Source organism: Ursus maritimus, unplaced genomic scaffold, assembly GCF_017311325.1.
Source record: "Ursus maritimus isolate PB19 unplaced genomic scaffold, ASM1731132v1 scaffold_24, whole genome shotgun sequence".
In the NCBI taxonomy this organism is placed as follows: domain Eukaryota; kingdom Metazoa; phylum Chordata; class Mammalia; order Carnivora; family Ursidae; genus Ursus; species Ursus maritimus.
In genome coordinates this window covers 2,575,350-2,591,134 of record NW_024424897.1, presented here as the reverse complement: position 1 = coordinate 2,591,134, position 15,785 = coordinate 2,575,350, and the positions used below count along the sequence as shown (strand labels likewise).

The 15,785-nt window shown below is 53.6% G+C and overlaps 1 protein-coding gene across 1 annotated transcript in view; it reads left to right on the top strand.

Moving 5' to 3' along the window:
* CCDC40 (coiled-coil domain containing 40) overlaps positions 1 to 15,785 on the top strand; it is a 45,791-nt gene that overhangs the window by 11,309 nt on the left and 18,697 nt on the right. The window contains exons 9-13 of the mRNA XM_040641195.1: positions 4,421 to 4,662; positions 4,831 to 4,953; positions 8,331 to 8,452; positions 14,808 to 15,051; positions 15,136 to 15,318. Coding sequence (XP_040497129.1) covers positions 4,421 to 4,662; positions 4,831 to 4,953; positions 8,331 to 8,452; positions 14,808 to 15,051; positions 15,136 to 15,318 — 914 coding nt within the window. The remainder of the gene's footprint in view (positions 1 to 4,420; positions 4,663 to 4,830; positions 4,954 to 8,330; positions 8,453 to 14,807; positions 15,052 to 15,135; positions 15,319 to 15,785) is intronic.

The following is a 15,785-nucleotide window of genomic DNA, read 5'->3' as shown; positions in this document are numbered from 1 at the left end:
ACAGCCCCGTTCAGCTGTTCTGCCAAGGGTTGGGATCTTTCGTTTCTTGCCTTGTTTTTTTGTTTTCTTTTTTTTTGTTTTCTTAAGTCTTCCCAGTTATCCTAATGTGCCGTCGGGGCTGAGAATCACAAGTCTTGAACATAAATGACAGGGTAGCGATGCTCGGAACGTTGTAAGGGAAGAGGACTGAGTCCCGTCCACACGGAGATCACGGACTAGTGAGGGACTTAGTGGCAAAGGGAGTCCACGTATCAGGACTCCTGCTGCAGTGGACAGCACCCCGATAAAACCCAGGACCTTGCATAGTTTTCATTAACAAGACCGAAAATCAAACGTTCCACTCCAGAGGCTGAAAAAGGGCGAAGAAACCAAAAGAAGAAGGAGGAGGGAGTCAATAAGTAAAATAGCCAAGACTGGTACCAAAAACCACAACAAGCTGACCTGATAGATAAAAAGACTGTTTCTGAAAAGGCCAACAAGCTGAGTAAACTTCTGGCACTCCCGGTGAAGACCAAGAAGCGTGTCCCCCAAGGAGCAACCCTGGGAATGAGGACAGTTCGGAGGCATTATTGTTTCTCATTTCAACAAGGCCACGCTCTGTACTGGTTTCGTCATTGAAGACGCTGAAAACGTCGCCAGACATCGATTTCCCCTGAAAGCACCAGTTTGTTTGTTATGGACGAGCACCCCCGCTAACCGCGAAAGGAACAGACACCCCGCATGCTGTCCGACCCTCCGGGGGGTGGGAAACCTGGGAAACTTCCCAGGCTCGTGTTACAACGCGGAGAGTAGCCCTGGCTGCAAACGCGGACAGCCTCCAACACAGAAACTACACAGCGGCGAGGCAAGAAAATCCTAAATAAAATAGTAGCACACGGAGTTCGGCCACATTTATTAAAGGAGAAATACCTGGTAGTAAAGAAGGGCTTCCCTGAGGGATTCAGGAGTCATTTGAAATTACGAAAGCTGCTAATTTAATGCATTATATTAGTAAGTTTAAGGAGAGAGAAAAGCAAAGGATTTTCTGGAGAATGGGTGTTGCTAACACTTACCATCCATCCTAAATTAGGGTAGAAGGAAAGTTCTTTATGATGTTTTCTGAAACGAGCAAGGAAACTGTCCGCAGTGGGAAACACTGGGGAAGGTACAGCTCGGATCAGGAGGGAGACAGGGGCACAGCCTCGGCAAAATGAACAAGGTGAGGATTTGTGAAATTCGTGAAGATCTCAATCATACGATTGTTTACCTAGAGAATCCAAGATTACCAATTAGAAAACAAAACAGTACTAGAAACGGTGAAGAAAACAGTAAAGACTAAAACAGCTGAATGCCAGAGCTAGCATTTTCTCCTATCCCAGTAATATCCCGTTAAGAACTAAACTGTTTAAAAAAAAAAAAAAACAAAAACCTTGTCCATCGTGGTTATAACAACCATGAAATACTTGGAATAAACCTAACAAGAAGTGAGTGAGCCTATCCGGAGAAAAGGGACATACCACAGATTTCAATAAATAAAGCTCCCGTGTTGGTGGGAGGAAAGCCGCACGACACACATGCGTGGCCTCTGTCCCAGTCCACACGCCGTTCGGGGCTATGCCAGCTGAAGCCCACGGGGGGTATTTCGGGTGACCTGAAATTTATTCACCATCGTGGTTTACTTATTCATTTTCAGGAAGTAATCGTTCCAAAGCCGAGAGCTCTGGGATGGGAAGTCTCCTGCCTCCCCCTCCGCCAGGCCCCAGGCCCCTCCACAGAGGCCGCGGGGTTATTGGTTCTCTGGTGTTTCTTTAAAGGTGTTTTTGCATATAAAAGCAAAGTGAGGGGGGTATTTTTTAAACAAGTAGCTAGGTGCCATTCCCACGCTTACTGCCATGTGTCAGCGAGGATTCCGTGTCAGTACGTAAAAAGCTCCCCGTCCTCCACAAATTGTTCTTAAAGTTTGCTTGGAAGATTAAATGCACAAGACTACCCAAGAGAATTTTGAACAGGGAAGATAAATGAAGGGAAAATGTCCTAGCAGGTGTCAAAACACAGTCTCAGTCCACAGCCGTAGAACCAGAAAGGCACCGGGGGGGGGGAGAGGCAGACGGATGGACGGTGGAGAGCAGAGAATGCTGGGAAACTCCGGCGGGAATCCAGCCGTTTCCTGCAGGTATAAATGCGGACAGACCGCATCTTTAAGCCCCTACATATCTGCTTGGCCATTTGGGCATCTGAAAATGAGTCCTCAGACCCCTCTTTCACACTCTACCAAAAATAAGGTCAGTTACAGTGACTATTTAAGAAAACCACAGAAGCATTAGAAGAACATGTAAGGTCACTGCGGTCGTTGTCAATAATCTTGGGGTGAGGCAGGTCTCCGGAAGCGCGATGTGAAGCACCAGGCCAGAGAGGAGGAGTCTGACAGTTTCGCTTATACGAAAACATAAGACTCACCAAGAAGCATGACGAGGTCCAAAGACAAACACAAGTTGGAGGCAAACCCCCTTTGCATATCTGTGACAACCTCCGCATGTTCCGTGTTACTTTTCCGTTGCCGGAAAACAAATTCCCACAGACTTCGGGGCTCGTGCTCGCACGGCTCGAGGTCAGAGGCCTGGCGTGGCCGGCTGGGCCCCCCGCGTGGGCATCCCGAAGCCGAACCCTAGTGCTGGTTGGCCGGTTCTCTCGGAAACACCTGGGAAAATCCGACTCCAGCCTCATTTGTGTTGATGGCAGAATTCAGCTCCTCAGAGCTTTAGGACTGACGGGCTGCTTGCTCCCGGGTCTGTCAGCAGGGGCGGTTCTCGGCTCCTTGGAGGCCGCCCATGTCCTTTGCGGTGTGGCCCCTTCCCTCTTCAAGCCAGCTTTGGAGAGAATTCCCCTCTCATCGAATCCCGTTCACCCTGTGAATCTCCTTGCCTTCCTCTTTTGTCACCAGCTGGACACCGCTCTGTGCTTTCGAAGGGCCTGCCTGCTAAGGCCAGGCCCACCCGGTAATTTCCCTTGGGACAGATAACGCAGCATCATTGCAGGAGTCGCAGCAGGGGGCAAAGGCCGTGGGAGCCATTTTCAAGTTCTGCCCACCCTGCCTTTATTGCATCAAGAGTTCCCAGAAGCCGCCTGATGAGAGACAAACGTCCCAGTAGCAGTGTGGCCAAGGACACGAGCAAGCGATTCGGAGAAGGGACAAACGTGGTCACTAAAACACTGAAACCAGCTAGGTTCAATGCCACCGATATTAACGCAAATTTAAACAAGCATTGGAAATACTGACTTTTCGCTACTCAACCAGCCAAGAAGCAAAGCAGGATTGAACGCAGTGCCCTTAAGGAAGGGTTGACGGGAGTCTCGCACGTGTAAGCGGGAGGGTGAATCGGTCAGCTCGGCGGCCGTGGGGGCTGGTTTTCTCACAGTCCTGGGGGCTGGAGGTCCGAGAGCCAGGCATGGGCAGGTCTGGTTCCTCCCGAGGCCTCTCTCCTGGGCTTGTAGCCATGGCCTTCTCCCCGTGGCCTCCTCCCTGTGGCCTCACCTGGCCATCCCTTGTACGTCCGTGTCCTGATCTCCTCTCCTACGCGGGGGTTAGGCCCACTCACAGGACCTCATTTTATGTTAATTATCTCTGTAAAGACCCTCTCTCCAAATGCCGTCTCCACCCCAGCCTGCTCTGACCACAACACCTCCCTGTCTCTGCTTCCGCTCCCCTCCCCTCCCCCATAGTTCCTACCCATGTGGGAGCCAAAGAATTCTCTAGCATTGGAATTTTTGCAGTCACCTTGGGTGCAAAGTAATGTGTTTCAGGGTTTTAAGCTACACCCTTCAAGGACACCTGCCACCCAGCAGGGCGAATTTATATTTCTGTTCTATAAATCGATATTCTGTGTGGATCTCTCCGCTTATAAAGGAAGGCTCTATGCGAGTGAGCAAATGACTCCTGATGGAGGGTTAGCTCCCTAAATGCATTTGTAACCTGGCTTTATCACTCAGTCTCCTGTGAGCTTTGTTAAAAGGAGTCTGCTCCTCGGGGTGCAGTCTCCTGCAAGCGCGGGACGGAAGTCCGCCGTCTGGCTGGTAGCGGAGTGGAAAGTGCAGCGCTGGTGAGGCCTGGCCCGTGAGGAGAGCTCTGGTGCTCCCGCCTGCGCCCCAACATGGCCATTCTGTATGGGGGGGGCTCTGGCAGAGCTCAGCACCCCCTTGGGTGGGTTTCCTCCCAGGATGTAGGACTCTACCTAAGATTGCCAACGTCTAAGTGGTAAGAATCTGTAAAATTAATGTGAGGCCTCATAGCCTGACACGCTTTCAGCAGATCTTTCGACACAGGGAGGGCACCTCAGACACGGTGGGCAAGGGAGCAGCTCGCGGCCATCACCGGACACGGAGTTTTGCCTCTCTAATCAGACTGTAAGGCTCTGATGGCAAAGCCTGGGTCTTCGTGGCTTAGAAGCAGCAGGTCCCCAGGCTGGGTCCCTGAGGGCAGGCGGGGGGCCTTCGGAGCTTCGGCCCCGCAACGACAAGTGCGGGGTGCTGAGCGGCCTGCAAGCTGAGGTGGAGAGCCTGGCGCTGCAGCTCTTCTACGTGCAGAACATCGACCAGGACGTGCGCGACGACATCCGCGTGATGAAGCAAGTGGTGAAGAAGTCCGAGACGGAGCGGATGCGGGCCGAGGTGGAGAAGAAGAAGCAGGTATCCCGCAACTTGGGCGCACTGGCCGTCTCCCCCAGGCCCTCGATTTCCCAAAGTCCCTGAGCTCGGCCTCTTGCGGGAGAGGCTGCGGCCAGCCTGGGGGTCACCGGCTTGGGTCGGGGGTTGGTGGAGGATTGTGCTGGAGGGGCCCGTGGTCTCGATTCCCAGGACCTTCACGTGGACCAGCTCACCACCAAAGCCCACCAGCTGGAAGAGCAAATCGCGCTGTTGGAGGCTCAGAGCAGTGCCCAGGCCGAGGACACCCAGGTTCTCAGGAAAGCCGTGAGCGAGGTAGGAGCGTCCCCACCGCACTGGCCGCACAACACCCGCTTAGCACCCGCGCACGGCGCCCCCTCGGTGCCAAGCGCCAGGTGAACGCCGACCGCCCCGTGCCCCCCACGGCCCGCCGGCTCCCGCCGTCCAGGTGTATCTCCTGAAGCAGCTCAGCCTCTGGCGGACGCCTGGCGGGGACGCGGCCGTGTCTATCCGCCCGCAGCCGGTGGTAGCGCAAAAGGCCTCCGGGAAGCTGGACAGCAGGGTCTGCGTGTCCGCCAGTCCTCGCGGGAGTGGCCTCTTGTCTCCCTAACGAGGCCGGGCCCGGGGCCGCTGGCGCTGCCGCGTGGAGGGAGGGACTCAGGGCAGCACCACGGTCCGAGGCCAACAGCAGGAACCAAAGCTGCCGTGTCTTTTTTTTTTTTTTTTTTAATCTGTGAATCACTGTCTGCACTCGCATGTGCAGGAACAACACGCAGGAAACAAACCACTTTTATTGGGGAAAAGAAAAGTCTTGCGCAAACGGACAGGCCCACGTGGGCCCATGTGCGGCCCGGGCTCTCCAGCTCTGGGTCTAGAACGCGATCTGATCAGAATCTCAGGGGAAACAGGCAGTTTTTAGTTAGCAAAGAGGTTCTGAGGTTTGTCCGAAGCATGCCTTCGGAGGACGGGCCAGGAATTGTATGGGAAAGGGAAGTTCAGGAGAGTTTTGCCGGGAATGGAGGGGTTTCCTGAGATGCGGGACTTGCTGTGCTGAAGCCGGGAGAGTCCCGGACACACCGGGCTGGTGGGTCATCCGGGCGCTGCCCTGACAAATATGACCCACTGTGAAGCCTGGAAGGTGAAGTGGTGCGTCCTGGAGTCGGGGATAGACAGGTGGGCGTGGTAGCCCATGAGCAGACTCCCGGAGGAAGCAGACATTTACACAAACCTTGAGTGGACTATAAGTTAGTGGAAAACACGCGAATCACGCCCAATGGAGTAGGGACATTTGGTTCATCATTTGGGGGAAAACTGACTCTTTTCCCCACACCAGACATGAAAATGAATTCCAGATGGGATCAAGAATGTAAATGGGGACAATGTACTGGAAGAAAATATAAGAAAAATACTTTTTAAATCCGGAGTAGCCGAGGGCTTGCGAAGCCTAGCGCTGAGAGCAGACGCTCTGAGGGAGCCGACGGGGAGGGTGAGGCACGCCAACCGTAGCGCCTGAGGGCGCCACCAACCAAAGGGAAAGACGGGAGACCCACCAGGGACGACAGGCTTTCACCTGCGAGTGAGTTTGGTGCTGGGAAGAGATTGTGCAGATCAGTAAGAAATACCCCGTGCCCGGTTCTACAACGGGATGGGCGTGGGCATACACGGGAGCGTCTGTCTCTTGGTGCCTTCTGCCCTCCCTGCTGGGTACGTCCCGCCAGGCAGGGCCGCCCCTCGTCCTGCTCGTCTTGCCTTCCTGCACCTGGAGCCCCGTGTCGCCCACAGCAGGTGCACCAGAGACACCGTGAATGAATGGATGAGGAGCCCTGGATAGAAGGGAACCAGCGCAGAGAGGAGCGGGCCTCCCAGGCTGGTAGCAAAAACACACGCGCTCCCCTCCACCCACCCCACCCCCGAAAACTCCCCTGCCCGCTCCCAAAATATCACCTGGGCTTCGTTCCAAGGAAACACTGAAGAGGCATGCAAGTAAAAATTTTGTACATTAAAAACTCCACAAGCAAAATGAATATTCACTGGGGACACTGTGTTGGGGACACTGTGTTGGGTACAATGGCAGAGTCCCAAGGGGAGGGCGTTGTTCCCAAAAGTCATGATGTATCTGTGCAGTGGAAGACTGTCCTGACAATCAAATAAACACCTGCTGACATGGAAACCCATGCGCAGCACGCGAAGTTTTAATTCTAGGTTATAGAACAACATAGAGAATATGATTACGCACGCACGCGCACACCCACGCACGCACACACACACCCATGCACACACACACGCACACATGCACACACACCCACGCACGCACACACCCACGCATGCACACACGCACACACCCATGTACGCACACACCCACCCACATATGTGCACGTGCACGCACACCCACGTACGCACACACACACCCACATATGCACACGTGCACACACACCCACGCACGCACACACGCACACACCCACGTACGCACACACCCACATATGCACACGTGCACACACACCCACGCACGCACACACACACCCACATATGCACACGTGCACACACACCCACGCACGCACACACACACCCACATATGCACACGTGCACACACACCCACGCACGCACACACGCACACACCCACGCACGCACACACGCACACAAACACACCCACATATGCACACATGCATTCACACCCACGCACGCACACACGCGCACACCCATACATGCACACACGTACACACCCACCCACATATGCGCACGTGCACGCACACCCACACACGCACACACCCACACACGCACACACCCACGCACGCACACACCCACCCACATATGCGCACGTGCACGCACACCCACACACGCACACACCCACACACGCACACACCCACGCACGCACACACCCACCCACATATGCGCACGTGCATGCACACCCATGTACGCATGCACGCACACACCCACCCACATATGCACACGTGCACGCACACCCACGTACGCACACACACACCCACGCACGCACACACCCACCCACATATGTGCACGTGCATGCACACCCACGTACGCATGCACGCACACACCCACCCACATATGCACACGTGCACGCACACCCACGTACGCACACACACACCCATGCACGCACACACGCACACACCCACCCACATATGCGCACGCACACCCATACACGCACACACGCACACACCCACCCACATATGCACACGCACACGCACACCCACGTACGCACACACGCATGCACACACCCCGGGGCCGGGGGGCGCTCCCACCGATCTGCCAGGTCGTTCTCCACACTGCGGCCCTTATGGGAAGGGGCGTCGGGCACCACGGCTGTCCCCATCTCTTGTGACTAACTCCAGTCTGTGGATGGAGCCCATTGTGAGAATCAGCGACACCCTCCCACCCCCCGCGTCTGGGTCCGGGTGCGATGGGTGTCCGTCACTGCAGGCCACCCACCTCCTCCTCCTCGACCCCCTGGCACTGAGTGCCTCGGGGCCCGGAGTCCGGGCTCAGGTGGGTGTCCCGATGTGTCTTCAGAGCTGTCTTTATTTTCACATTTATCCTTGTGCTGGTGCGTGGTAAGAAAAGCAAGGGTAACACAGGGAAGGAGATGATTCAGGACGTTTGGGGCTTTCGGACATTCTCTCGGGGCCTTGAGCATAATGAGGTTAGACCAACGTCCACATACCCCTGACTCCCCCCTGCAGGCCTGCACGGAGATAGACGCCATCAACATGGAGAAAAGGCGCATCCTGCAGCAGTGGGCCACCTGCCTGGTGGGCATGAAGCATCGCGACGAGGCCCACAGGGCCATCCAGGAGGCGCTCAGGTATGGGCACACCCGGAGGGCGTCTGGCTGCCCTTCAGGAGCACCGCGGGGGTGGGGGCCGGGGGCTCAGGGCGACGGGCGGGCCCACCGACCGCTGCACCCCCACCTGCCCAGGTGCGCCCACAGCGCCCTTCCTGCTGGAACAAAGGGCTGCACCTGCAGCCCCGCAGCCCCGGCTTCTGCCCTGAAAGCTCCCTATTGTTCGCCAAGATTCAGCGTTTCTTAAGTCTTTTCAAGCTTTCTGTGTACCGAAAGCAGCAAAGCTTTCGTGCTCAGGCTTCCTGGGAAGATTAGGAGAAACAGTGAGAGAAGAAGAAAGGGTTATTTATCTCGGGGAGAGAAGGGTCTCCCTCTGCTTTGCTTTTCACCACCTGTGTGCAAAAACCATCCCGGGGCCATTGTTCTGCCAACGGCCCCGTTCCAACCGGAATCCTGTCTTAATCTCCCCGCCAGGGGGAAGGAAGATGGGCCCTCCACCAGTCCCCTCCATCCCTTCTGTGTGGCTTGGGCAGGGTGTCAGGGGCAGGGGCTTCCGGGCCCAGCATTGCCTTAACTCCCCAAACCGCTCTGGGTGACGGGGACCCAGATGCGGTGGCTGGGTTTGGAAGGGGCGCCGGGCACCAAGCCTGATGGAGGGCAGGAAGGAGTGAATGAACCCCTCTTGTCAGCCCTGCAGCATGGTCTCCGGTGCTCGGACAGCTGGGAGACTCTTCTCCTTTTTGGTCCTGTGATTAAGAAAAAAGCAAAACAGAACAAAAACCCCGAAAAACGAGGCACACACGCTCCGTGGTAGCACGCGGCATACACACTCTCGTGTGCCTCGCTTTCCTCATGCACCAGCATGCCCCGGAGAGCTTTCCAAATCCCGACCTGAAGACTGGTCATTCCTTCCTTTCCCACCGCAGAGCGTGCCGCCGGGCCGCGTCTGCGGGAGGCTTCCCACCGGGGCGGGGAGGCTCCCCCCGCTCTGTCTTTGCTGCAGGGCTGCAGCGTGCACGGGCGTCCAGGATTCGTACAGTTTCTATTGTGCTACAGCATTGTGTTCTCTGCCAGGCCGGGAGTTCTGGGTGGAACGTACATGCCCAGATCTGGCAGGTATTTCCCCGAAAGGCTGTGACAGTCACACCCCACAGCGGTGTTCCAGAGCTCGGCGAGAGCTCAGCCGTTTGGATGGCACCCATCTGACTAATGGGGAAAAAAATGATGTTTTTGAATGCTTTTTTTTTAAACTCTTTTTTTTTTAATTTTAATTTTTTCAAGATTTTATTTTTGAGTGATCTCGGCACCCAATGTGGGGCTCGAACTCACAACCCCGAGATCCGGAGTCACACGCTCTACAGACTGAGAAGTTGTAGATATATCACGTTTCTAAGTGTGCACGCACGGAAGGTTGGGTGGGTATTCTAGCAGAATAGGCACGTGCACACATGCACGACGCCCCTGACCGCAAGGAACGGAAGGTCTGGCTCAGCGTCCCTCCTAAAACTATCCTGCAGCCCCAGACGTGCGAGGTCCACCTTCAAGGCACAGTGTCCACGTGGGATGCTGTGAGAGCAGCAAATTGTAACGGCAGAGACGCGCCCTCTGCATCCATACTGGCTTGAAGAAGGAAATCTGAGGCAGTTCAGCAGGAGGTCAGGGCATCGCAAAAATAGTACGCGTCACGTATGCCTTGCCGGCCAGTCCTGTGACTGAACTAAATACCGAACACCAGCGGGTAGCGCATGGCCTGGTTTAGAAGATGCGGAAAGCTCGCGGCGTCCTGGCTGATGGTTCGGACAATGGGGCGTGGCCAGCACCCCAGTCACGGTCTGGGCTTGGCAGGACCCTTTACCCAGGGGAGGCCCTGGCCCAGAAGCTGGGTTTTGCTCTCAGGTCTCGAGTGCGTCCGTGTCCTCGGGTTAGCTCACAGGGATCGGTTCACCAGAGGCTGACTTGGGAATGGGAATGCCAAGTTTTGTGTGTCCACGAGAAAATGTGAGCACCGGAGAGGCTAGTGCTTGACCCTTGGGCCAGCAGAGTCTCGCCTGGGGGAAAGAACACAGGGGCGGCAATAACTGGGTCGCTGCTCAGGGAGTGTTGGGGCCCCGGGCCCTGCTGGCCTCCTGCTTCTTCCCAGACCACTGGGCAGTCCGCCCACACACTTGCTTCTGGCCGCTCCCACCTTGATGGTCCTTTGTCCTTACCCGCTCACCCTGCCTCCCTCCTGACACCCGTGTGATTTTTCCCAATAACATCACGCCCTCAATCAGCTTCCAGCCAAATTCTGAACTTTCTCTTTTTCGGGATGTTGGCATCTCTGCATCAATGCCGATTTCGCAATTTAACGCTTAGGAGACAATCTGATCTCCCAGTGCTTGGGGTTGGCGGCACCGTAATATTGACCCCACGGGTCTCATCCGTGAGCTGCACGTTCGACCGAGAGCCCGGATGTTTCTGGTCCGTGCTTTCTTGCTGGTTTTCCTTGCTGCGGGGGCATGGCGCACCGTCGTGAACCATTGGGGGGAGATTGGATGGGTGGTTCAGCGTCGGTTCCCGGGTCCAGAGCCCCTGTGCCCCAGGTTGTTGAGCTGTCGCGGAGGGGCCTCCAGACCCCCACGCGGATTCCCTCTCAGCCCTTGAATGGATCAGGCCCAGCGCGTGGGCCGTGTCCTAGATTCCACCGGAGTTTGCTCTGTTTATTGCCTGTCGACATCTGTTGATCAAGGAAGTTTTTTTCTTTTTAAGAATTTATTTGAGAGAGAGAGACCGTGAGAGAGTGCACGAGCAGGGGGAGTGAGAGAGGGAGCAGCAGGCTCCCCGCTGAGCAGGGAGCCAGACATGGGGCTCCATCCCAGGACCCTGGGATCATGACACAAGCTGAAGGCAGACGCTCCACTGACTGAGCCATCCAGGCGCCCCATAATCAAGGAAGTTTTTAAAGTGTGTTTTTTATTTTTATTTTATTTATTTTAAAATTATTATTATTTTTTCAGTAGGCTCCGTGCCCAGCATGGAGCCCAGAGTAGGGCTTGTTTTTCAAGATGGCAGCCAGAATAGCCAAGGTCTCCATGGGTTGTCTTCCATGTCTAGGGAGAAATAAGACCGTTTTCAGAAACTCTTTCTAATCGCACTTGAGCTTAATCCCATCAAGTTTCATGTCTACCACTCCACAGGAACCACGTTGTCATATACACTGATTAAACTGAGTGATCAGTTCTCAGTCTTCATGTTACTTGACCTATCAGCATTTGATCTTTTCCCTTCCATGAAAGTCTTTTTTTCTTTTTTAAGTAGGCTCCATGCCCAAGGTGGAGCCCAATGTGGGGCTTGAACTCCCAACCCTGACATCAAGACCTGAGCTGAGATCAAGAGTCAGATGCTTAATCAACTGAGCCGCCCAGGCGCCTCACTAACATGGGTTTTTTAAAAATAATTTTTATTGAGGATAAGTGATCACGTTCTAGGAAATTCAAAAAACAGAGAAAAAGGTTTACGATACCACTGTCTTTTTCCTTTGCTGACAATGACAATTTATTAGCATTTTGGGCACTCACAGGCATCTCCTCTCCCGTGCGTATGTCTTGCCACGTGTTCAGACTTCTGTCATGCAATTTGTGACTGTGTCTTTTTAAATTGGACATCTTATTTTTATTGTCAAATTTTAGACATTTTTAAGGCTGCTACTTCCTAAAAAAGAAAATGAGTAGCTTTTTCATTTTAAGTTGGGTTTATTGAGGCTAATTTATGTACAGATTTCTTATGTACAAAAGTTCTCCTTCTTTGGTGCATGGCTCTGTGAGTCTGGCAGGTGGACAGAGGCAAGTACCCCTGTGCCCTCAAGATAACGGGGCGTTTCCTTCATCCCCAAGTCAGCATCCTCTCCCTACCTCCAGCCCGCGGCAGATACCGATCTGCATTCCGTCCCTCCAGCCCTGTCATTCCCAGGATGTCCCATAAATGGAATCACACCACGTGCAGCTTTCCTCGTCTGGCTTCTTGCACTCCTCATGCTGCTTCCGAGTTCCACCCCACGTGGTGCGAGATCAGCGGCTTGTTTCTTGTTATTGCCGCAGAGAGCTCCACTGTGTTCGTCGGGTCACCAGTTGACAGACTTCCCAGTTGTTTCCAGTTTGGGGGTGTCATGGGGGGTAGAGGACGGTCTGTACAGGTCTTGGTGTGGACATGCGGTTCCATTTCTCCTGGGCGAGTGCCTAGGCATGGGATTGCTGGTTAGTGCGTATTTTCTTTATAACAAACTGCCAATGTGTTTTCCAATTTGGTTTGTTCCATTTTGCATTCCCTCCAGCAGTGGGCGAGATTCCCAGTTACGCCCCCGTCCTCACCAACACTTGGTATTGTCAATCATTTTAACTTCAGCCATTCAGTTCAGCCATTAGTCGATGAGTCGTGGTGTCATGCGGAGGTTTAAATTTGCATAAATTTGCATTTCCCTGACGACTGATGAAGTTGGGTGTCTTCTCATGTGCTTATTTGTCACCCATATACCTTCTTTGGTGAAGTGTCTTTTGCTCATTTTTTAAAAATTGAGTGGTTCATCTCGTTATTGAGTTACAAGAATTCTTCATATAGTCCAGATACAAGTCCTCTCTCAGACGTGTGCTTTGAAAACATATTCTCCCAGTCTGTGGCTTTGTCTTCCCATTCTCACAACGGTGGCTTTGGAGGAGCAGGGGCTCAACATGCAGATGAAGCCCAATTAATTCATGTTTTTTCATAGCTCATGCTTTTCATGTCCTCTCGAAGAGATCTTTGCCTGATGCAGGGTCATGAAGATCGTGCTTTGTCTTCTGCTATGTTCTTCCACGTGGATATGTGACTCATTCCAAGCTGATGTCTGTCGAGGCGTGAGACCCACATTCAGTCTGTTTGCACACCTGTCTCCTACAGTCCCAGCACCACTGCTGACAAGACTGTGCTCTCTCCATTGAAATACCATGTCACCGTTGCCAACTATCCATTGGCCACGTGTGTCTGCGTCTTGGCGTGTCTGTTTGTGGACTCCTGATTCTGTTCCCTCCATCCAGCTGTTCTTTCACTAATACCACATTGTCCGGATAACGACAGCTTTGTAGAAAGTCTTAAAATCAGATAGTGGGAGTCCTTTTTCTTCTTTTGCAAAATGATTTGCTATTTGCTATTTGAGGTCCTGTAGATTTCCACATATAAATTTTAGAATTAGTTTGTCAATTTCTGGGGAAAAGCGTACTTACTGAGATTGTAATTGGAATTGCATTGGGTCTATAGATCTTTTTGGGGAGAACTAACCCCTTAACAATATTGAGTCTTCTGCTGAACGAACATGGAATATCTCCCTGGTATCTTTTAAAAACTGTGTACAGATGTTTATTGCTACACTGTTGAAATTAGAAAAAAGGCCAGAAAACTGGAAAGAGCCTAATTGTGTGTCAGTGTATCATCAGTGAGGATGCTTAAATTATGGCATGGTTGTCATTTGGAGTACCATCTGGTCATTGAGAGGAACCGAGGAGATTTCTATGCGCACTGCTATCGAATATCTCTAAGATAGCACGAGAAAAAGAAGGTGCAGAACGGGATATCCTAAGGCTATTTGTAACTTTCATAGACACAGACAAACATAATACTTATAAAAGCATGAAATGATCCGGAAAGACATTTAAGAAATAGCTGGTTGCTTGGGGAAGAGAATTGAAGGCCTGGGGATAGACATGAGAAAAATATGGAAGGAGTTATTCCGGTTCAAGGAGAAAGTAGCTTCTGATTTTTTGAATAAGAACTTATTCAAATGATAAGGTCCTACAGGTGGAGAAAGGTGTTTTATAGCACACCAGGACATCTCAGAGGGCGGGAGAAACAATGTCTCACACACAAACAAAAATTCTGCTTCCGTTATCCAGCACCTGTGTGTTTGACTTGACATTAATTACACGTATTTGCACAGCCAGTGTGCAAAGAGGAAACGACAGAGTTTGGAGTGACGCCCACGGGTGCTTCTCCCAGCCACACCATGCACTGTGGCCACGGGGCATGCCGCTCAAGGTCTCTGAGCTCCAGTGCTCACGTGTATGAAGCTAGAATAGCACACTCCCTTTCCAGGATTGCTCCCCTGACCAGCGAGGGTGGGCGGATCTGGACCCCGGGACAATGCCTGGCCCCTCTGGCCCTTCTCCCTTACTCTCTTAGAAGAGTCTTAGGCTTGGACTCAGAGTGGGCAGTGGTTCTGTGGCTCTGTCAGGAAGCAGTCCTTGAGATTGGCTACTGCTAAGAGTTGGGTTCCCATTCGTCCTCTCCACTGGGTAAACCCCCCGTGAGTGGGCACAGCCACATGTGGGGGCGCTCTGAGGCCCCAGCTCGGCTCTCTCGATCCCGGCAGCGAGTGCCAGCACCAGATCACGTCCATCGACGGGGAGATCGAGGCCTACAAGAAATCCATCATGAAGGAGGAAGAGAAGAATGAGAAGCTGGCAGGCATCCTGAACCGCGAGGAGACGGAAGCCAGCCTGATGCAGAAACTGACGGCGCAGTGTCTGGGCAAGCAGGAGGCGCTGCAGAGCGAGTTTAACACCTACCGGCTGGCGCTACAGGACACGGAGGCCGCAATGGGCAAGGCCCAAGTGGTATGGCCGCGTCCCCCAGCCCGCGGGCGCGTCCCCGTGGCCTCCCCTCCCCCAACAGCACCGTCCCTGCCCCTTCCTTTCCAGGAGTACGCGGCCACCATGGGCGACCTGCAGGCCACCCACCAGACCATCCAGCACGAGCTCGAGGTGCGAAGAAGGATGGACGCCTCCATCATGGAGAAGCTGCAGGAGCACATGACGTCCAACAAGATGACCAAGTACTTCCGCCAGCTCATCCTGAAGCTCCGGAAGGAGAAGACCAACCTGGTACGCCAGCCGTCACCCTGTGGCCGCGAGGGCTGGACGCCCGGGCGGGGGCGGGGAGGCGGTGCCCGGAGCCAACAGGCCACACTCAGAGGGCGCGGGGTGAGCCGGGGCCCTCAGCGGTGTGCCCACTTTTCCCTTGGTTCTAGTTGTAGAAGCCAGCATTTTTAGTGTAGGAAACCTGGACATACAGAGGCACAAAGAGGAAAATAAGACATTCATGATCCCACCGTCCAGAGATAACCTCTTCTGACATTTTGGTCTATTTCCTCCTGGAACTTTCTCTAAACACACAGGCTCCTACTCACACAGGCAACCAAACAGGTGCACGCACACACACGCAACCACACATGCACACACGTCCCGATGCCCACGTGAGCCGACACACATGGGCAGACACACTTGCGTGTACACACATGCTAACCCATACAAACATACCCACTCGTGCAAGCACACACGTGAACACACAC